The following is a 23,342-nucleotide window of genomic DNA, read 5'->3' as shown; positions in this document are numbered from 1 at the left end:
GGCCTCAGATTCGTTTCCTCCTCCGAGGCTGACTCAGACTAGCATACCGATGACCGTGGCATGTCCTCCCCGACAAACTATTCACGCCTGTCTGACACCACTGGTGAGGATATCGGACTCGGATATGGACACCGTGGATGATGCTGCAGATGTACCCCTGCCGCCAGAGGAAAGGGGCGAAGCACCCCTCAGATGCTCACATCAGAAAAGAATGGCGCCTAGCCGTTATACCCCCCCCCCCCCCCCCCACACGTCGGAGGCTGAAGTGGAGGAGCCGGACCAGGCGCATAAACGAAGCAGGAGACCCATGAGTCACAAGGACCATGGGGGCTCCTCGGACTTTGGGATGAGGGGGTAATGACTTACGCCAAGCCTTTGAGATTGGTCAATTAGTGGCCTAATCAGGGAACCCCTTTCTGTGCATATAATAGGGAGTGCCAGACCCTCTGCACTCCCGGTGTAGACAGCAGACTGAATGGTTGTTCAGTTGTTGGGTTTGTAAATAAAAGGAATTCTGGCGACAGGACTGCTGCCTCCGTGGACCTATTACAAATGGGCATATGAGAGGCTGGCCTCCGGAGGAGACTGGGATGGATCTCATCCACACAACACTTCTGGCTGAAGATTGCAGCAAGTGCTAGGATTCCCCATCATTGAGGATTGGGATATTTGTGGAGCCTCCTCCTCTACTGAGTTGTTTAATTTTCCATCACCATTTATGGCTGGATGCTGGAGGGAGTCCAGAGTTTTAAAGTGCTGGTGGACAAGGATAAGAGTGGTTCTGGGGTAAATGTGCTAAATTGGGGGAAGGCTAATTATAACAATATTAGGCGGGAACTGAAGAACCTGGATTGGGGGCGGATGTTTGAGGGTAAATCAACATCTGACATGTAGGAGGCTTTCAAATGTCAGTTGAAAGGAATTCAGGACCGGCATGTTCCTGTCCGGAAGATGGATAAATATGGCAAATTTTGGGAACCTTGGACAACGAGAGATATTGTCGGCCTCTTCAAAAAGAAAAAGGAGGCATTTGTCAGGGCGAGAAGGCTGAGAACAGACGAATCCTGTGTGGAATATAAGGGAAGTAGGAAGGAACGTAAGCAAGGAGTCATGAGGGTAAAAAGGGGTCACGAAATGTCATTGGCAAATAGGGTTAATGAAAATCCCAAGGCTTTTTACACGTACATAAAAAGCAAGAGGGTAGCCAGGGAAAGGGTTGGCCCACTGAAGGACAGGCAAGGGAATCTATGTGTGGAGCCAGAGGAAATGGGCGAGGTACTAAATGAACACTTTGCATCAGTATTCACCAAAGAAACCTTGGGTTTCCTCCGGGTGCTCCGGTTTCCTCCCACAGTCCAAAGATGTGCGGGTTAGGTGGATTGGCCATGCTAAATTGCCCGTAGTGTCCTAAAAAAGGTAAGGTTAAAGGGGGGTTGGGTTATGGGTGTAGGGTGGATATGTGGGTTTGAGTAGGGTGATCATTGCTCGGCACAACATCGAGGGCCGAAGGGCCTGTTCTGTGCTGTACTGTTATATGTTCTAGAAGGAATTGGTGGATGTTGAGTCTGGAGAAGGGTGTGTAGATAGCCTGGGTCACATTGGGATACAAAAAAATTGGGCGTCTTGAAAAATATTAAGGTAGACAAGTCCCCAGGGCCTGATGGGATCTACCTCAGAATACTGAAGAATTGCTGAGGCTTTGACAGAAATCTTTGGATCCTCGCTGTCCTCAGGTGATGTCCAGGAGGACTGGGAAATAGCCAATGATGTTCCTTTGTTTAAGAAGGGTAGCAAGGATAATCCAGGGAACTACAGGCTGGTGAGCCTGAAGTCAGTGGTAGGGAAATTACTGGAGAGATCTACTCCCATTTGGAAGCAATTGGACGTATTAGCGAGAGGCAGCACGGTTTTGTGAAGGGGACGTTGTGTCTCATTAACTTGATAGAGTTTTTCGAAGAGGTCACAAAGGTGATTGATGCAGGTAGGGCAGTGGATGTTGTCTATATGGACTTCAATAAGGCCTTTGACAAGGTCCCTCATGGCAGACTGGTACAAAAGGTGAAGTCACACGGGATCGGGGTGAGCTGGCAAGCTGGATACAAAACTGACTAGGTCAAAGAAGGCAGAGAGTAGCAATGGGTGCTTTTCTGATCGGAGGGCCGTGACGAGTGGTGTTCCGCAGGGATCAGTGCTGGGACCTTTGCTGTTCGTAGTATATATAAATGATTTGGAGGAAAATGTAACTGGTATGATTAGTAAGTTTACAGACGACACAAAGGTTGGTGGAATTGCGGATCGCGCTGAGGACTGTCAGAGGATACAGCAGGATTTAGATAGTTTGGAGACTTGGGCGGAGAGCTGGCAGATGGAGTTTAATCTGGACAAATATGAGGTAATGCATTTTGGAAGGCCTCATGCAGGTCGGGAATATACAGTGAATGGTGGAACCCTCAAGAGTATTGAAAGTCAGAGAGATCTGGGTGTGAAAGGGGCAACACAGATGGAGAAGGTAGTCAAGAAGGCATAGAACATACAGTGCAGAAGGAGGCCATTCAGCCCATCGAGTTTGCACCTACCCACTTAAGCCCTCACTGCCACCCTAGCCCCGTAACCCAATAACCCCTCCTAACCCCTCACTAAGAACAATTTATCATGGCCAAACCACCTAACCTGCAGATCTTTGGACTGTGGGAGGAAACCGGAGCACCCGGAGGAAACCCACGCAGACACGGGGAGAACGTGCAGACTCCGCACAGTGACACAGCGCTGTGAAGCCACAGTGCTATCCACTTGTGCTACTGTGCTGCCCATTGGCCGGGGCATTGAGTAGAAGAATTGGCAAGTCATGTTGCAGCTCTATAGTTAGGCCACACTTGGAGTGTGGTGTTTAATTCTGGTCGCCACACTACCAGAAGGATGTGGAGGCTTTAGAGAGGGTGCAGAAGAGATTTACCAGGATGTTGCCTGGTATGGCGGGCATTAGCTATGAGGAGCGGTTGAATCAACTCAGTTTGTTCCCACTGGAACAACGGAGGTTGAGGGGGCAACCTGATAGAGGTCTGCGAAATTATGAGCAGCATAGACAGAGTGGTTAGTCAGAGGTTTTTTCTCAGAGTAGAGGGGTCAATTACTAGGGGGCATGGGTTTAAGGTGCCAGGGGCAAGGTTTCGAGGAGGTGTACGAGGCAAGTTTTTTAAACAGAGGGTAGTGGGTGCCTGGAACTCGCTGCCGGAGGTGGTGGAAGCAGGGACAATAGTGACATTGAAGGGTCAACTTGACAAATACATGAATAGGATGGGAATAGAGGGATACGGACCCAGGAAGTGTAGAAGATTTTAGTTTGGACGGGCAGCATGGTCGGCACAGGCTTGGAGGGCCGAAGGGCCTGTTCCTGTGCTGTACTTTTATTTGTTCTTTGTTCCTCTGGCATGCCCGGCGGCCTATGCAAGCCCACATCCTCGCCCACTTCACATAGGACGAGGCATCATTCCGCCACCCTGTTCCAGCCTTCCAGGGTCTGTGGAACATCATTCCAGGTTTGTTTCGAATCACTAGCTTTCTGAGCACTGCTCCTTCCTCAGGTGAATGAAGATGTAGGTTCCAGAAACATATATATAGACAAAGTCAAAGATGCAATGCGATACTTTGCTATTTTCTTGCATCTTTGTAGAAACTTAATGTCAGTGTCTATATGTGTGATCGTCTTGGCGATCCTCTCCACTTTGAGCCGGCAGTTTGCGGTGTTGATGGCAGCCATGATGTTGGACTGGGGTGAGCACAGTAAGAAGTCTTACAACAAGTCTTGCATCTTTGTAGAAACTTAATGTTTCTATATGTGCAATCTTCTTGGGAGATCCTCTCAACTTTGAGCCGGCAATTTGTGGTGTCGATGGTAGCCATGGGGCGGAATTCTCTGCTCCCGCGATTTGGGGCCTCACGGTAGCATGGTGGTTAGCATCAATGCTTCACAGCTCCAGGGTCCCAGGTTCGATTCCCGGCTGGGTCACTGTCTGTGTGGAGTCTGCACGTCCTCCCCGCGTGTGCGTGGGTTTCCTCCGGGTGCTCCGGTTTCCTCCCACAGTCCAAAGATGTGCGGGTTAGGTGGATTGGCCATGCTAAATTGCCCGTAGTGTAGGGTTAATGGGGGGATTGTTGGGTTGCGGGTGTACGGGTTACGTGGGTTTAAGTAGGGTGATCATTGCTCGGCACAACATCGAGGGCCGAAGGGCCTGTTCTGTGCTGTACTGTTCTATTCTATATAACACTAAGTTAAAGCCCAACAGGTTTGTTTCGAATCACAAGCTTTTGGAGCACTGCTCCTTCCTCAGGTGAATGAAGAGGTAGGTTCCAGAAACATATATTTGGACAAAGTCAAAGATGCAAAGAAGCTAGTGATTCATAACAAATGTGTTGGACTTTAACTTGGTGTTGTAAGACTTCTTACTGTGCTCACCGCAGTCCACCGCCGGCATATCCACATCATGGGCGCGATTCTCCGCTCCCCACGCTGGGTGGGAGAATTGCGGGAGGGCCGGGCGACTCACGACACGCTGCCCTGGCGCCCCCCGCAATTTGCCCACCCCACCGCTCGCCAAATCGCCGGTCGCCGGCCCAGATGTGCCGAGTGGCCTGCCGTTCCTGACCGGTTCATGATGGCGGCAACCACACCTGGTCACCAGATGCTCATTTGTGGCTTGTGGGGGGTGGAGAGGGGAGTGAGCACCACGGCCATGCTTGGGAGGGGACTGGCCCGCGATCGGTGCCTACCGATCGTCGGGCCGGCGTCTCAAAGGGACGCACTCTTTCCCCTCCGCCGCCCCGCAAGATCAAGCCGCCACGTCTTGCGGGGCAGCGGAGGGGAAATCGGCAACCGCGCATGCGTGGGTTGGAGCCATCAGCCGTCGTGACATCAGCCGCGCATGCGTGGGTTGGAGCCGGCCAACCTGCGCATGCGCGGCTGACGTCACTTAGGCGCCGCGGTCGCGTCATTCTCGGCGGCAAGCGTCAAGGCCCGGCGGCCGAGAATAACGGAGCGCCGCTCCTCGCCCCCCGGGTGGGGGTGAATAAGGTGCGAGGAGCGGCCTCCGAGGCCGTCTGGAAACTCGGCCGAGTTCACGACGGCCTTCCCGATTCATCGCGGGAGCAGAGAATTCCGCCCCATGGCTACCATCGACACCACAAATTGCCGGCTCAAAGTTGAGAGGATCTCCCAAGAAGATTGCACATATAGAAACATTAAGTTTCTACAAAGATGCAAGAAAGAAGCAAAGTATCAAATTGCATTTTTGGTGTGAATCTCCCTCTAAATGAGAACTTTTGATTGAGCATATGCTCAACCCAAAAATAGTTACATTTTCAGGTGGGGTTATCACTCTGTCCCCTTTGGTCAGCCACTGCATTGAAACACGTACAAACGTAAGCAAGACAAATAACTAGTGCATACACACAAATACCTACCCGACCATTGCTAACAACAGCCACCTGACCAGGTAACAGCTTCAGAACATCTTGACAGAACAACCTGTGGGTGCGAAGGAAGTCAACTCCTATGGTGTTGTATTTCTTCTCAAAGGCATCATTATCCATTCCCTGGAGCAACAGTAATTAATGATTAAATGAGTGACTATGTTCTGGAAATAAATTATTTCTGGCTGTTTCTACACATAGTTGGGACCATTTCTGAACATGGAGTCTTTGACCAATCTACTTAATTAAAGATGAAAGGCGGTACATGGACCAAAAACTATTTCTATGATCTGAGCACTGCTGTAAAAATCTGTTAACTATTCAATCAGTCAAGGAATATTGACAGACGGTACAAATACAAACCAGCACAACTTCAATGCAGAATGTATCTGTCATAATTGGAAAATTGTTCACATTCCAGTATTGTAGAAGTATTCAAATAAATCAAGAAAAGTTGTAATATTAAAACACTGAATGTTTAGGAAAAGACAATGGGCGGGATTCTCCGTCCCGTTGCACCCGTTTTCTGGTGTGGCATGCCGCCGCTGGCAGCGGGATTACCCACCCCTGCAGCCGGCCAATGGGGTTTCCCATTCCCCACGCCATCGGGAAATCCGCGGGCGCTGTCGGCGAAATGGAGGATTTGCCGCCAGAGGATCCAGCCCACTGCTTGTGAAAGCCTTTGCCCTGATGTTATTTAATTTGCAGGTTGATAGTGTGGTTCATTGGATTTATTGTCAGTGTTTACAAAAAGTCTGATTAATGATGAAAAAAAGCATAAAGCATATTGTTAAATAAGTAGTACACAGAGCAAAAAGAATGCTATAGCTCAAGTAGACAATATAGGATAATAATTTCCAGAAAGCCACTTTGTAATACAGCCTCCATATAAATATATCATTTGCAATTTTGCTGCTTTGTCAGGAAACCACACCTCAGCCTCACTGACAACTTGACATGGTTATAATGTACAAATACAACTCTGTGCTGGCAGAAGAGACTAAAAGACAATTAATCATTTTGATGTCAGCATATTTCTGTGATGAAATAATGTTGAAACATCTTTGAATTTGCTGTGATATGTCAGAGCTTTTATGCTGCTTATGGGTGAGGTGCTGTAGAATTAATCTGTAGGATGCGGCACAGTGACACAGTGGTTAGCACTGCTGCTTCACAGCGCCAGGGACCCGGGTTTGATTTTAACCTTGGGTGGCTGTGGAGTCTACGTGGTTTTCCTCCGGGTGCTCCGGATTCCTCCCACAGTCCAAAGATGTGCAGGTTAGGTGGATTGCCCAGGCTAAATTGCCCTTTGTGTGCAGAGGTTAGGTGATATTACGGGGATAGTGCAGGGGATTGGGCCGAGGTAGGGTGCTCTTTTGGAGGATCAGTACAGACTCGATGGGCCAAATGGCCTCCTTCTCAACCGTAGAATTCTATGCTGAGAGAAGTTTACCTTCCAAATCAGTATTCCTTTAACAGAATATCCATATGATCTCTTGTCTACCCCCTTACAAATTATTTCCTCCCATGTGAGTATCTATATGTGGAGGTTAAGATATTGCAATAAACATTAAAAATTACACATGAAGAATAAAAGAACAAAGAAAAGTACAGCACAGGAACAGGCCCTTCAGCCCCCCAAGCCAGCACTGACCATCCTGCCCGTCTAACCTAAAACCTTTTATACTTCCGAGGTCCGTATCCCTCTATTCCCATCCTATTCATGTATTTGTCAAGGCACCCCTTAAACATCACTATCGTACCTGCTTCCACCACCACCTCCGACAGCGAGTTCCAGGTAAACACTACTCTCTGTATAACAACATTTCTCTCGTACATCTCCTCTGAACTTTACCCCTCACACTTTCAACCTATGCCCCCTAGTAATTGACTCTTCCACCCTGGGAAAAAGCTTCTGACTCTGTCCATGCCCCTCATCATTTTGTAGACTTCTATCAGGTCCCCTCAACCTCTGTCATTTCAGTGTGAACAAACCGAGTTTATCTAACCTCTCTTCATAACTAATGCCCTCCATACCAGGCAACATGCTGGAAAAACTTTTCTGTACCCTCTCCAAACCTGGCACTATCGTTTCTAGATCTCAGTAAGCAATCTTACAACACCAGGTTAAAGTGCAACAGGTTTGTTTCGAATCACTAGCTTTCGGAGCACTGCTCCTTCCTCAGGAGAAATGGCCTGAGGAAGGAGCAGTGCTCTGAAAGCTAGTGATTCGAAACAAACCTGTTGGACTTTAACCTGGTGTCGTAAGACTTCTTACTGTGCTCACCCCAGTCCAACGCCGACATCTCCACATCGTTTCTAGATCTGACCACACATCTGTGGCAAAAGGCCTTCCTTGTACCAAATTCAGCTGGGGCACAATTCTTCCTTGTCCAGGCAACTGAACAGAAAATCATCTTCCACCTCAGCATTATAACATTGATCAGAAATGGGAGAAAGATATGCCAAAACCTCTTCCACTAGGGGAACAATAAATCACCAAAAGTTGGAAAATGAGTTCCACTGAATTTTGGAGTACAGTTCCTTTTTCAAGCCTGAGAATCATTCATTCAAAGGGAATTTTAACCTTGGCACTGCCCCCTAAAAGGGGTGGATTGCAGTTAGTTGGGACGTTAAAATGAAAAAAATATAGAAGCTTGAACACTGCCCCTACATTTCGTCAACTTTCACTTTTAATGGAGGCAGGATGGGAAGGTAAGCAACCTGCCCTGGGAGCAGGTTGGTCATTTATATAATTTAATCAGGTTGCCTGCTCAACAATTCATCTATGTTTCAGCCTTAGCGCTGGTTGGCTGAGTATCCCGGATTTCAGGAACCGAACAGCTAAAGGGAGGCGTGAAATGCAACAAACTCCCCAGCGATCAGTAACCACCCCCATGACCCTCACCAATCTCTATCAAAATCCCCACAACTATTGAGGAGGGGGGCAGTTTCTCACCCCTAATTCCTTCCTCTGATCTCTTGATGACTGCCTCCATCGCTTCCTCCGGCCCACCACCCCACCAGCTCCAATTTTGGTCGAACTCCCTCAGATAACATTCCCAAACCTGTGAGGGCAATGGCACAGTACTATTTTCAGTAGGGCAGAAACTCAGAGTAATGTTCTGCAGACTGGGTTCAAATCTCACCATGGCAGGTGGTGGAATTTGAATTCAATAAAATCACTGGACTTAAAAGTCCAATGGTCATGAAATCATTGTTGACTGCCACGGTCCCAGCGTCAGAGTTGCCAGTCCGATTGGCCAATCAGCCAATCCGATTCATTCCATGTAATATCAACAGCAGGTTAAAGTCCAACAGGTTTTTTTTTAGAATTAGAACAGTACAGCACAGAACAGGCCCTTCGGCCCTCGATGTTGTGCCGAGCAATGATCACCCTACTCAAGCCCACGTATCCACCCTATACCCGTAACCCAACAACCCCCATTAACCTTATTTTTTAGGACACTAAGGGCAATTTAGCCTGGCCAATCCACCTAACCCGCACATCTTTGGACTGCGGGAGGAAACCGGAGCACCCGGAGGAAACCCACGCACACACGGGGAGGATGTGCAGACTCCGCACAGACAGTGACCCAGCCGGGAATCGAACCAGGTTTGTTTTGAATAACTGCTCCTTCCTCAGGTGAAGACTGTGCTCACCCCAGTCCAACGCCGGCATCTCCACGTCATGTCACATCAAGTAAAGGCTGAAGGCACTGGATACTACAAAGGCTATGGGCCCTGACAATAGTACTTATGCTCCAGATCTTGCCGCGCGGTTTGGTTTATACCACCTGACCTCATTACAGCCTTGGTTCAAACATGGACAAAAGATCTGGGGGGGATACTCCGACCCGCCGCTGGGTCAGAGAATCGCAGGGGGCCGGCGTGAATCCCACCCCCGCCGTCTCCCGAAGTCTCTGACCGGTAAAAAGTCGGTGAGGCGTCAATCCCGCTGCCCGCCGCGGAGAATGGCGGGGGCCGGCAGGAAGCTCTGGACCCCGGTGCTGCCCGTATTCTCCCGGCCGGATGGGCCGAAGTCCCACTGACGTAACCAAGGGTCACGCCGGCGTAAATCAAAACACCTATTTAACGGCGTCAACCAGTGCTGATGGTTGACGCCGTTCAGCGTGGACATAGGTCACGGGGAGGAGAGGAACAGTGCCGGTGAGGGGGGACAGTGCCGGGGAGGGGGGTGGACAGTGCCGGTGAGGGGGGACAGTGCCGGGGAGGGGGGTGGACAGTGCCGGGGAGGGGGGGGGGAACAGTGCCGGGGAGGGGGGGGACAGTGCCGGGGAGGAGAGGGACAGTGCCGGGGGGGGGGGGGGGGGGGGGACAGTGCCGGGGAGGAGAGGGACAGTGCCGGGGAGGGGGGTGGACAATGCCGGGGAGGGGGGGGGGCAGTGCCGGGGAGGAGAGGAACAGTGCCGGGGAGGGGGGACAGTGCCAGGGAGGGGGGTGGACAGTGCCGGGGAGGGGGGACAGTGCCAGGGAGGGGGGACAGTGCCGGGGAGGGGGGACAGTGCGGGAGGGGGGGACAGTGCCGGGAGGAGAGGGACAGTGCCGGGGAGGAGAGGGACAGTGCCGGGGAGGGGGGTGGACAGTGCCGGGGAGGGGGGGACAGTGCCGGGGAGGGGGGGGACAGTGCCGGGGAGGAGAGGAACAGTGTCGGGGAGGGGGGACAGTGCCAGGGAGGGGGGTGGACAGTGCCGGGGAGGGGGGACAGTGCCAGGGAGGGGGGTAGACAGTGCCGGGGAGGGGGGGGACAGTGCCGGGGAGGGGGTGGACAGTGCCGGGGAGGGGGGGGGACAGTGCCGGGGAGGGGGGGACACAGTGCCGGGGAGGGGGGTGGGACAGTGCCGGGGAGGAGAGGAACAGTGCCGGGGAGGGGGTGGACAGTGCCGGGGAGGGGGGGGACAGTGCCGGCGAGGAGAGGGACAGTGTCGGGGAGGAGAGGGACAGTGCCGGGTAGGAGAGGGACAGTGCCGGGGAGGGGGGGACAGTGCCGGGGAGGAGAGGGACAGTGCCGTGGGGGGGGGGGGGGAAGAGTGCTGGGGAGGGGGAAGGGGAGCGAGTGAGTGCTGGGGAGGGGAGGGGAGAGTGCCAGGGAGGGGGGGGGAGCGAGCGAGTGCTGGGGAGGGGGGGGGGGGGGGGGAGAGTGCCAGGGAGGGGGGGGGGGGGGAGCGAGCGAGTGCTGGGGAGGGGGGGGGGGTGGAAGAGTGCCAGGGAGGGGGGATGGAGAGACAGCGAATGCCGGGGAGGGGGGTACAGTGCCGGGGAGGGGGGACAGTGTCGGGGAGGGGGTAGGGACAGTGTCGGGGAGGGGGTAGGGACAGTGTCGGGGAGGGGTTAGGGACAGTGCCGGGGAGGGGGGGACAGTGCCGGGGAGGGGGGGACAGTGCCATGGGGGGGGGGGAAGAGTGCCGGGGAGGGAGGGGGGGGAGAGAGTGTGTGCCGGAGGGGGGGGGGGGGAGAGAGCTAGAGAGGGGGGGGAGAGAGCTAGAGAGGGGGGGAGAGAGCGAGTGCCGGGGAGGGGGGGGGGGGACAGTGCCGGGGAGGGGGGGGGGGGTGCCGGGGGGGAGAGAGCGAGTCCCGGGAGGGGGGGGGGGGGGGGAGAAGAGAGCCGGGGGGGTGGGGGGGAGTGCCGGAGAGTGGGGGATGTGAGCGAGTGCCAGCGAGGGGGGGGGGGGTGGGAGAGAGCTGGAGGGGGGGGGAGAGTGCCGGAGAGGGGGGGGGGAGAGTGCCGGGGGGGGGGGGGGGGTGGAAGAGTGCCGGAGAGGGGGGCAGAGTGCCAGAGAGATGGGGGAGAGACAGCCGGAGAGGGGGGCAGAGTGCCGAAGGGGGTGGAGAGTGCAGTGCGGGGAGGGGGGGGGAGGGAGCCGGAGGGGGGGGGGGGGGAGAGTGCCGGAGAGGGGGGGGGGAAGAGTGCCGGAGAGAAGAGTGCCGGAGAGGGGGGGAGAGTGCCGGAGAGGGGAGAGTGCCGGAGAGGGAGGGAGAGAGCGAGTGCTGGAGAGAGCGAGTGCCGGAGGGCGGCGGGGGGGGGGGGGGAAGAGTGCTGGGGCGGGAGGGGGGGGCAAGGGAGGTCATCCGCCTGGCCAGGTGCCATCCTCCCACAGTTGCGTCCATGCAGCCCATGGCACCTGGCTGCCCGGAGGGGAGGGTGGGGTGTACGGGCAATGATGACATGTTGTCGTCCCCCCCCCCACCCCGCAGGACGTCATTTTTTCTGATCAGCCAGCGATGTTGGCCGTCATGGCGGCACCCGCTATTCTACAAGTTGCCCTGGAGGAGGAGGAGCGTGGCAGGCAGCCGCAGAGGGGCAGGCGGCACGCGCCCACGCTGGAAGGCCATCCGCCCGACAGGAGGAGGAGGAGGAGGGGAGCACAAAGAAGAGGAGGAGCACGAGGACAGGGTGTAGGACGTCGTGGCACCACGGTGACGGAGACGCCCGAGGAGGCCCCGTGTGTACCGGCCCCGTTCGTCGTACCAGGACCTCATGGACCTGGAATGCAGGAGGAAACTCCGATGAGCCTGGAAACCGTGGCACACATCTGCCACCTGCTGGCACACCTGGCACCGCGTGGCACTGGGGGAGGACCCCCTCTCCCCGTGTCCGTGAAGGTTATGCCACGGGGTCATTCCAGGCCATGGAGGATGATGACGACCCGCTCTGCGATGAGCTTCTGGCACCATATCATTGGACAATGTCTGACGCATGGCCACAGTACCACCATCCACCCGGACCATCCCTGCATGTGTAGAAGTGGATTTCATTTCGAATTTCGCTGATAGGGTTAATATAACAGTTCTGAAAAGCTCTGTGAAAGAGATGTCAACAGGTCAAGGGATGAAATAAAGGGAGTGTGTCTGACCGGCATCTGTGAAAGCAAAGATGTCAGAAGGTTATGGGATGGAATATAGGGAGTGTAGCTTGGCTCCATTTAATGGCCTGACCCGCATCTGTGAAAGCAGAGAGGTCAAAAAGGCAAAGAATGGAATGAATGGGAACCGTTACTTTATTGCAGAGATAACGTAATTAAGCTCGTTTGACCAGTTGGAACAAATAAACATTGAAATGTAAAAGGAAGGGCCTTGGAATGAGATAAGCCAGATGGCCATGGGATACAAAAACCTTTGTATTAATATTGATAGTGACTTGTGCTAATGATTATGTCAAAATAACCTCCCGACCTCGAAGAATAATTCCATATATGTACATGTTCTGGATCCTTGCCAAATCATAGGTGTATCTAGGAATTTAAGGGGACCACCCCTAAGCTGTAAGATGTATAAAGATACCGTCCTTATTCTGGGATTTTGGCACTTCTCGAAGGTGGTTACCCGACTGCTTAGAGATTTGTCCCGGCCGTAAATAAACGAATATTCGTTACTGACGTGTTCGAGTGTTTTACTTCTGGACTGACGATCAGATACGTGAAAGCGCAATTCACACATGCGGCCGTGACACTGCAGCGGGGACCTGTCCGACATCTCACAGACATCGGTGCACCGGTGCACCCGGGCAGTGACAGACTTATGTCACTTATGGGCTTATGCCATTGCGGACGGCTACATCCGATTCCCTGTGGACCGGGCGAGCCAGGATGCCCGGGCCGTGGGCTTCTCTGCCGTGGCCGGTTTTCCCATGATCCAGGGCGCGATCGTTGGGATGCACGTCGCCGTGCGCCCACCTGCAGATAACAGGCCGTGTTCACCAATAAGAAGGGAATCTATTCCATGAACATCCAGGTGGTCTGCGACCACTGCATGATTATCCTGCACATCTGCGCTCGGTACCCGGGAAGTGTTCATGACTCATACGTGTTGTCGCGGTCTTACAGCCCCGGCATGTTCGAGGGACGCACCGCCCCCCCCCCTCCCCCCGGCTGAGGGGTTGGTTGCTGGGCGACGGGGTTACCCGTTGTGGTCGTGGCTGATGACGCCTATATGGAGGCCACAGACTGACGTGGAGAACAGCTACAACGATGCCCATGCAGCGACAAGGGGTGTGATGGAGAGGGGCTTTGGGCTGCTGAAGATGCATTTCAGGTGCCTGGACCTCTCTGGGGGGCCCTCCAGTACCCGCCAGATAGGGTCGGCCACATCGTTGTGGTCTGCTGTGTCCTGCACAAAATAGCCCAGCAGAGGGGCGATGTGCCGCAGGCAGAGGAGGGGGGAGTGGAGGAGCAGCAGGAAGAGGCGCAAGATCTCCCCAGATGTGGGAGATGAGGGCAATGGTCAGGGCAGACGGGCTGGACATGGGCGGGTGGCAGCCCACCGTTACCGGCTGGGCCAGCGGGCACGGGATAGGCTGATAGCTGCCCGGTTCACTGACTAAGGGGTGTGCGAATCGGCGAGTATGGCCACATACTGCACACCATGGCAACATCCGACCAGCCTCACCCACCCAGCACCAAAACTCTAACCAAAACGCATGCACACCGCCCCTCCATTGCACATCCACCTGCGGCACAACGGGCTGGGCTCACACGGTCGCTGGTGGAAGTGTTTGTATTGCAGGCCATGGAGGATGATGACGACACGCTCTGCGATGAGCTCCTGGCTCCACATCGTTGGACAATGTCTGACCCATGGCCACAGTTCCACCCGGACCATCCCTGCATGCGGCCGTGACAAAGCAGCGCACGGTCCCGTCCTCTGCCCAGGTGTAGGGGGGGGGGTACACTCACCTGGGGCCAACGCAAGACAACCCCTCACACACACACACTGGCGCTCAACATACATGACACCCCCGCACGCTTCTGACAGAACACAAAGGCAGCTTCTGTAGGTGTGAAACTGATTTTAATAACAAACTGTCCAGACACGTGCCCGACCCCCTATAATTCATCTCTGCCCTGCACCCGTACCAACTTACTCAGTGTGTAATTGTTTGGCCTTACGGGCCATTTGACTACGTCTAGGTGGTTCCCCAGACGGTACAGCAGGACTGGAGGTGGACTCCTGTTATTCCTGCCCTGTGACTCGTTTGGCGGCCCAGCCTAGATGGGCCAGGCTGCGGCTCGGGCAACTGGGATGGCGAGCTGCTAGCCTGTCCTGCCTGCTGCCCACCAGATGCACCTGGGACGGAAGGGGGCGGCGGGGGGAGTCCAAGGTGCTGCGGTGTTCCGGGACCTCCCCTACAGGGGGACCCGGGACGGGCCCCAGCACCTCCTCCTCCCTCGGGGTGCCCGATGACCCCCGGGCCTCTACATGGGTGGGGGGTGCGAACGGACCGGCCATCCGACGCCCCCCCCCGACACCTGGCGCTGCCAGTCCTGGAGGCCCGTGCTGGTATCGACGAGGGTCTGTACGTTTGCAGCCATGGAGCTCAGGGAGTCGGCCATCCCTGCCTGTGTCTGGGCGACGCCGGCCAGCACATGGGCAATGGCGCCAATGCCCTCATCCATGGCCTGCAGAGACTGGGCCATTGCCTGTTGGGACTGGGCCATTGCCTGCTGGGACTGCGCCATTGCCTGCTGGGACTGAGCCATTGCCTGCTGAGACTGGGCCAGGCCTGCTGAGACTGGGCCATGGCCTTCTGGGACTGCACCATGGCCTGCTGAGATTGGGCCATGGCCTGCTGGGACTGGGCCATGGCCTGCTGAGACTGGGCCATGGCCTGCTGGGACTGCACCATGGCCTGCTGAGACTGGGCCATGGCCTGTTGAGACTGAGCCATGGCCTGCTGAGATTGGGCCATTGCCTGCTGGGACTGCATCATGGCCTGCTGGGACTGCGCCATGGCCTGCAGAGACTGGGCCACTGCCTGCTGGGACTCGGCCATGGCCTGCAGATACTGGGCCATTGCCTGCTGGGACTGGGCCATTGCCTGCTGGGACTGCACCATGGCCTGCTGGGACTGCGCCATTGCCTACTGGGACTGCGCCATGGCCTGCTGAGACTGGGCCATGGCCTGCAGAGACTGGGATATGGGGAGGGGGGATATGGGGAGGGGGATATGGGGGATGGGGATACGGGGGATATGGGGGAGGGAGGATATGGGGACGGGGATATGGGGAGGGGGAATACTGGGGATATGGGGAGGGGGGATATGGGGGAGGGGGAATATGGGGGAGGGGGGACATGGGGGAGGGGGATCCTGGGGATATGGGGGAGGGAGGATATGGGGTGGGAGTGATATGGCGAGGGGGGATATGGGGGAGGGGGATATGGGGGAGGAAGGGATATGGTGGAGGGGGATACGGGGGATATGGGGGAGGGAGGATATGGGGAGGGGGATATGGGGAGGGGGAATACTGGGGATATGGGGAGGGAGGATATGGGGTGGGAGGGATATGGCGAGGGGGGTTATGGGGGAGGGGGGATATGGGGGAGGGGGATATGGGGAAGGAAGGGATATGGTGGAGGGGGATATGGGGGAGGAGGGATATGGGGGAGGGGGTTATTGCGATTGGGGGATATGGGGGAGGGGATATGGGGGAGGGGATATGGGGGAGGAGGGATATGGGGGAGGAGGGATATGGGGGAGGGGGGACATGGGGAGGGGGGATATGGGGGAGGGGGGATATGGGGGAGGAGGGATATGGGGAGAGGGGATATGGGGGTGGGGATATGGGGGAGGAGGGATATGGCAGAGGCGGGATATGGGGGAGGGGGGATATGGGGGATATTTGGGGAGGGGGAAGGGCTGTGGGTGGGTCACTTGCTGGCGGGCCCCCGACCTCTGCATCGGCAAACTCCCGGTCCTCAGGTCCGCCTGCCAGTTCCAGGGCCCTATCCTCATGAAAGGTGAGTGGTCTCTCATCAGCTGGGCTCCCTCCAGTCCTCTCACGCTCCCTGTTGTTGTGTTCACACTTCTCCTGTGGGGGGCGGGTGGGTGGGTGGTAGGGGTAAAGGGCAACAGTGTTAGACAGGTATATGACTGCACGACAGCGGTTGAGCATATATTGGCAGAGGTGCGCAGCGCATTAGGGTTAGGGTTGGGTTAGCGTTAGGGTTGGTTGCACCTGGGGGTGTGCTGCACATCGGCGGGGGGACCCACCCTGGCTGCCCTGGCGAGGTTGTTCACCTTCTTGTGGCACTGGGTGCCTGTCCTCGGTGTCACAGCCACAGCGCTGACGGCCTCTGCCACCTCCCTCTGCTGAGGTGTGGGGCGACCCTGCGGCCACGTCCGGGACACAGGGCTTCCCTCCTCACCTGTACTGCGTCCATGAACGCTTTGATGTCACGCTCCTGGAACCTCGCGGCTGCGCGGCGCCGACCATCTTTGCGGATCTTCTGGGGGGGACGGGACCGTCTTTTGTGCTGTGATGCCGCGCGTCCACAGCGGGTGATGCCGTCACGCATGGAGTCACGCCGCTGCTAGCCCATTCGCCCCCGGAGACTTCCTGACCTTTGAGGGGGCCCGACGCCGGAGTGATCTGCGCCGTTTTTGGCGCCGGTTCCAGGCCATCGGGCCGATTTTGGGAGAATCCTGCCCCGGAACTCCAGAGGTAAGGTGAGAGAGACTGCTCTTGATGTTGCTTTTGGCCAAGTTTGGCATCAAGGAGCCCTGGCAAAACTGGAGCCAATGGGAATTAGGGGGGAAAAGCACTGCTGGTTGGAGTCGTAACTGGCACAAAAGAAGATGGTTGTCGTTGTTGGAAGTCACTCATCTCATCTCCAGGACATCAATGCAGGAGTTCCTCAGGGGAGTTATCTAGGCCCAACCATCTTTAATTGCATCATCAATGACCTTTCATCCAACATTAAGGTCAGAAGTGGGAATGTTCACTGATGATTTCACAATGTTCAGTCCACAGCCAAATGCAATAAGACCTGGACAATATTCAGGCTTGGACTGACAAATCACATACGTGCCACACAATGACCATCTCCGACAAGAAAGAACATAACCATTTCCCCTTGATATTCAATGACATTACCATCACTAAAACCCCCACGATAAACATTCTGGAGATTACTATTGACCTGAAAGTGAACTGGACTGGCCATATATATACTATGGATAGGACAGCAGGCCAGTGACAAGTACTCACCCCCTGACTCCCCAAAGATTGTCCATAATATACAAGGCACAAGTCAGAGGTGTGATGGAATACTCTCCACTTGACTGGATAAGCTCAGCTCCAACAACACTCAAGAAACTCAACACCATTCAGGACAAAGCAGCCCGCTTGATTTGCATCTCTTCCACAAACAGTTATTCCCTCCAGCACTGGTCTCCAATTGCAGCAGTGTGTGCCATCTCCAAGATGTACTGCTGGATTTCACTGAGGTCCCTTAGGAAGCACCTCCAAACTCACAACCATTACAATCTAGAAGGATAACAGCAGCAGATTCATGGAACACCAGTCACCCGGAGGTTCTCCTCCAAGCCACTCACCATTATTGGAAGTACATCGCTGTTCCTTCATTGTCGCTGGGTCAAAATCTTGGAACTCCCTCACTAACAGCACTGCGGGTGTACCTACAGCACATGGAGTGGGGCGGTTCAAGAAGGCACCACCACCTCCTTCTGAAGGGCAATTCGGGATGGAAAATGAATGCTGGCCTAGCCAGCAAAGATTACATGTCTTGAATGATTTCAAGAAAACCCTTCATACCTGCAACACTTCTCCCCACCTTGCAAGTTGTACCGAGCAGTTGGAGGTCTGGGCTGGTAAAGGTTATTGAGCTTGGGAGGGGAGAGGTGAAAACAAAGATGTGGGGCGGGATTCTCTGACCCCCCCCCCCCACCCCACACAACCGGGTCGGAGAATCGCCGGGTGACGGCGTGAACCCCGCCCCTGCCGGCTGGCAAATTCTCCGGTGCCGGAGATTTGGTGGGGGCGGGAATCGCCGCGCCAGTCTGCGGACTCCCCCCCGGCAATTCTCCGACCCGCGATGGGCCAAAGTCCCGCTCGTTCTATGCAGGTCCCGCCGGCGTAAATTGGACTAGGTCCCTTGCCGGCGGGACCTGGTGGCGCGGGTGGGCTCCGGGGTCCTGGGGGGGGGGGGGGGCGGGGCCGATCTGGCCTCGGACGGTGCCCCCACGGTGGCGTGGCCCGCGATCGGGACCCACCGATCCGTGTGGGCCTTCGCGATGGCTGGCGCGCAGGTGAACCCCCACTGCGCACGCGCGGGGATGACGTCAGCAGCCGCTCACGCTCCCGCGCATGCACAGACCCGTGCCGGCGGCGGAAGTCCCGGCCTTCCACACCGGGCGGCGGGGCGCAAACCAATCTGGCGATGGCCTAGCCCCTAAAGGAGCAGAGGATTCCGCACCTTTGGGGCGGCCCGACTCCGGAGTGGTTCATGCCACTCCGTCCCACTGGGACCCCCCACCCACCGGGTACGGGAGAATTTTGCCCCCGATTTTTAAAATTGAATTGTTGCTACATTGGGAACCATTGTAGGTCAGGCAGCACAGGGTGATATGACTTGATTTGAGTTAGGATGTCATAGTGAAGTTATGGATGAGCTTAAATTATGAACGGTTGAAGGTAGGAGTGCATTGACATCATGAAATTTATAGGTAACAAGCATGAGGATTTCAGCAGCAATTGAGCTGAAGCAGACAATGTTATGGAAGCAGGTAGCCACAGTTACAGCATGGATCGATAGCTCACTCTTGAGGTCAAATATAATACCAGGGTTACGACATTCGTTTGCTTCACGTTGATTACTCTTTAAAAAAAAGTCCACATTGACTCTTACCAACTTTTACAGGTCCACAGGTCTATCTGCATCACGGCCTGGTATGGCAACTGCTTGGCCCAAGACTGCAAGAAACTTCAGAGAGTCGTGAACACACCACACAAACCCGCCTCCCATCCATTGACCCTATCTACACCTCCCGCTTCCTGGGGAAAGTGGGCAGCATAATCAAAGACCCCTCCTACCCGGCTTCCTCACTCTTTCACCTTCTTCCATTGGGCAGGAGATACAAAAGTCTGAGAACCCGCACAAACAGCTTCTTCCCCGCTGTTACCAGACTCCTAAACGACCCTCTTATGGACTGATCTAATTAATTTTTCTTTTGTAAATTTAGAGCACCCAATTCATTTTTTCCAATTAAGGGGCAATTTAGCATGGCTAATCCATCTACCCTGCACATCTTTGGGTTGTGGGGCGAAACCCATGCAAACTCGGGGAGAATGTGCAAACTCCGCAAGGCCAGTGACCCAGAGCCGGGATCGAACTTGGGACCTTGGCGCCGTTTGGCAGAACTGATCTGATTAATACTACACTCCTGTATGCTTCACCCGATGTCTGTGTCTATGTATTTACATTGTGTACCTTGTGTTGTCCTCTTAAAGTATTTTCTTTTCATGTACTAAATGATCTGTTTGAGCTGCACGCAGAAAAATATTTATCATTGTACCTCGGTACACGTGACAATAAACAAATCAAATCCGATCCAAAAACATAGAAGTGATTTCAGCACACAACTGACGGTGCTGATTGTGGGCAATTGGAGAATTCTTTTTTACATAAGTCTTCAAGTTTATTTCTGTTCAGTCCATCTAATTTAATAAGTAGAAACATGGAACACAGTCCCACTAATTGCACATCTATGCCATGCCTCGAGAACAGTAAGAAGTCTTACAACACCAGGTTAAAATCCAACAGGTTTGTTTCAACCATGAGCTTTCGGAGCACTGCTCCTTCCTCAGGTGAGTGCTCCGAAGGAGCAGTGCTCCGAAAGCTGATGTTTGAAACAAACCTGTTGGACTTTAACCTGGTGTTGTAAGACTTCTTACTGTGCTCACCCCAGTCCAACGCCGGCATCTCCACGTCATGCCTCTAGAAAGTTTTGCATGTCCTGGATAACCATTTGTGCAGATGTGTCGTCAATTGGAGAAAGGGGACGTGGGACTAACTGAGTTGTCCTTTGATCTTCTGTGAGCCTTCTTGCAGTGACAGACGTTATGTCATGTGATTGCCCTTGCCTGCTATCATAACAACTTGAATTTTTAGAGCGCCTAATAAAGCACCCCAAGATGCTTTAATCAAGCATTATGAGACACAATGTTACACCGAGCTACATAAAAAATTAGGTCAGATAAATAAAAAGTTGGTCAAAGAGATGGGTCTCAAAGGAGGGAAGTGTGATGGGGAGGTGGAGAACTGTAAACAGGATATTCCAGAGTTGGGGCCTAGGCAACTGATGACACTATCACCAATGGTAGAGAGAAAACAATCAGGGATGCACAAGAGGGTCAAATTAGATGGACACAGATATCACAGAGGGATTTGGGGCTGGAAGAGATAACAGAGATAGGGAGACCAAGCCATGGAAGGATTTGAAAAAAAGGATGGGAATTTTAGAATCAAACCAAAGTCAACAAGAACATGGACAGATGGGAGTTGGTGCAAAGTAAAACACGTGGTTGAAAGCTTATCCCAGGGTCATATAGAACACAAGGATTGTGAACAGACAGATTTAGTCTCAGACTGGGGGTGGCGGATGTGGAATATGCAGTCTGATAATTTAGCAACAGTGGCAGAGTAGAGGGATGTGGTGATGAGGTAGAAGTGTGCAAAATTAACACAGACAAACCTTCCCTTTTATTCTTCACACCTGCCTTTCCCTCACCTCTGAACTTGCATAAAACCTGTTACACCTCTAATATTTCCATTTCTGATAAAAAGTCATCAACTGATAAAATTAACTCCATTTCTCTTTCCATAGATACAATCCAACCTGCTGTGTATTATCAGCATTATCTATGTTGTACTATTCTATAATAGAATTACAGCAACAAACTGGTGATGAGGCTAACAAGAATATTCAGACACTGAGCATTCCTCCCTGTCAAATTGCATGAAGATTGCAAATGAAGTAATTTACTAGATATGTTAGTAAAAGAAAGGTTTACATTTTTTAATGGTGGCATTTATCTTTTAGTAGAGTATGGATCTGCCTTTTAGGCTATAGAATTAGATATTACAATAAACAATAAAATAGCAAATTTTCTTGGATGGATGTAATCATAGAAACAGTTTAAAATGTGCACTGACTTCAATATCTATATATACATAGTCAATATGTTTATAAATGTTATAAAAAATGAAAATTACTAACTTTAACAACAAATTCCAGAATCTTTGCTCCTGATGCAAGTGCTTTCACAGTTCCTTCATTGATAAGTTTGGTAATGAAGTTTCTTGCAATATTTCCATTCTGTGTCAGAAGCGCAGCCCAAATAGCTCTTGCAATAGTAGTATTATCTTCTGTTGCTTCAGCCTTATAATTATTTATGATTCCTATTCGAATATTGCTGCTTACTTTCTGAAAGAAAAAGTGCAATTTCTGTAGAAACTTTCAGAAACATCCTCAGATGGATTTTATTACTTTGAAAATAACACATAGCATAAGATAACTACATGACAAAAAATAGTACTTGCACTTCTTATTTAGACCAACATCTTTCAAAACAATAACTAACAGATCACTATATGCTTTTATTAAATTAGAAGTGTGATTTAAAAAGTTATTTAACTTCAAAATTGTCCAACTAATTTATATTTTTAGGAATTGCTCATGTTCTAAACTGGTTCTTGTAAAAAGGCAATTACTTATTTGCAAGAAGTTCATTGTGTTAATGCTTCTTTAATTTATTTTTGTTTTCAATTTGAATATTTAGAAAAATAATTAATTTAACTCAATAAACTTGATATTAGATAATCTTACGAGACATAAATGTTAGTGAACTCATTACTATCCATAAAATTTAGTTATATTCACTTCACAAAGTATCATAGAAATAATATAGTGCCATTTGGGTGGCACGGCAGCACTAATGATTCATAGCTGCAGGGACCCGGGTTCGATTCCAGGCTTGGGTCACTGTCTATGCTGAGTCTGCACATTGTCCCCGTGTCTGCGTGGGTTTCCTCCGGGTGCTCCGGATTCCTCCCACAAGTCCGGAAAGATATGCTGTTAGGTGAATTGGACATTCTGAATTCTCCCTCAATGTATCCGAACAGACACTGGAGTGTGGCGAAAAGGGGATTTTCACAGTACTTCATTGCAGTGTTAATGTAAGCCTACTTTTGACATGAATAAAAATTATTATTATTAAAGATGATGAATCCACAAGTTTACTTCAGACTAATTCAGATTTAAGGTGATAATCTTGGCTCAGTGGTAAGGTTCTCGGCAGCTCTCAGTCAGAATTAATGAGTTTGAGGAAAGAGAAAACACTTTTGGGACATAAGAAGCAGGGGACAGCAAACTGGGGTGGAAGAAGAGAGAGAGAATTGTCATGTGAGAGTACCTTTAAGAAATGAGTGTTTAAGAAATGTACCTTTAAGAAATGGGTGTTTATCAGTGATGTCAGAGTGTGGGTGGAGCTGGGCTGTCTGTCAGCTTTTTACTTTCCTTTCAGGCTGTTTGCTGCAGGGTGTGTTTTAGTTTCGTTTTCAGAGCTGGATAGCTGCAGTCACAGCCAGAAGGGGTACTAGTCTCTCTCTCTGTAATCTAAAGACTTCAAATCGATCCTTTGGTGAGTTAAAACTAATAACTGCTCTCAGTAGTGACTTTAACCTGATGTGCTTCTGTTTAAAGGTTTTTTAAAAAGTCTTATGGATGTTAAAAGGACAGCTTCAGAATTACTTAGTGTTGTGTTCTTTGGGGGTTGTATTTGATTTAATGATTGCCAAGATATTCACTGTATGTTTTAAAAAGGTTCACTTGAGTTCACAGAATAAACATTGTTTTGCTTGAAATAAATCCTTTCCATTTCTGCTGTACCACCACTGTCGAGTGGACCGTGTGCTCCCCATACCTCAATCTATTAAAAGTTGTGGGTCAGGTGAACTCCATGATACACTTTGGGGTTCTCTCAACCCTGGCCCATAACAAATTGGAGGCTCATCTGGGATAAAGTCTATCTATTGGATTGGCTTAGTGAACTTAAAGA

The 23,342-nt window shown here is 52.4% G+C and overlaps 1 protein-coding gene across 5 annotated transcripts in view; it reads right to left on the bottom strand.

Moving 5' to 3' along the window:
* uggt2 (UDP-glucose glycoprotein glucosyltransferase 2) overlaps positions 1-23,342 on the bottom strand; it is a 625,263-nt gene that overhangs the window by 143,545 nt on the left and 458,376 nt on the right. For all 5 annotated transcript variants that reach the window (XM_038817830.1, XM_038817832.1, XM_038817829.1 and 2 more), the window contains 2 exons: positions 21,503-21,709; positions 5,458-5,589 (listed from right to left, as the gene is read on the bottom strand). In XM_038817830.1, coding sequence (XP_038673758.1) covers positions 5,458-5,589; positions 21,503-21,709 — 339 coding nt within the window. The remainder of the gene's footprint in view (positions 1-5,457; positions 5,590-21,502; positions 21,710-23,342) is intronic.

Source organism: Scyliorhinus canicula, chromosome 14 (genome assembly GCF_902713615.1).
Source record: "Scyliorhinus canicula chromosome 14, sScyCan1.1, whole genome shotgun sequence".
NCBI classification, from domain to species: Eukaryota; Metazoa; Chordata; class Chondrichthyes; order Carcharhiniformes; family Scyliorhinidae; genus Scyliorhinus; species Scyliorhinus canicula.
The sequence above is the reverse complement of the archived record's forward strand: the minus strand, read 5'-3'. Positions and strand labels throughout refer to the sequence as shown.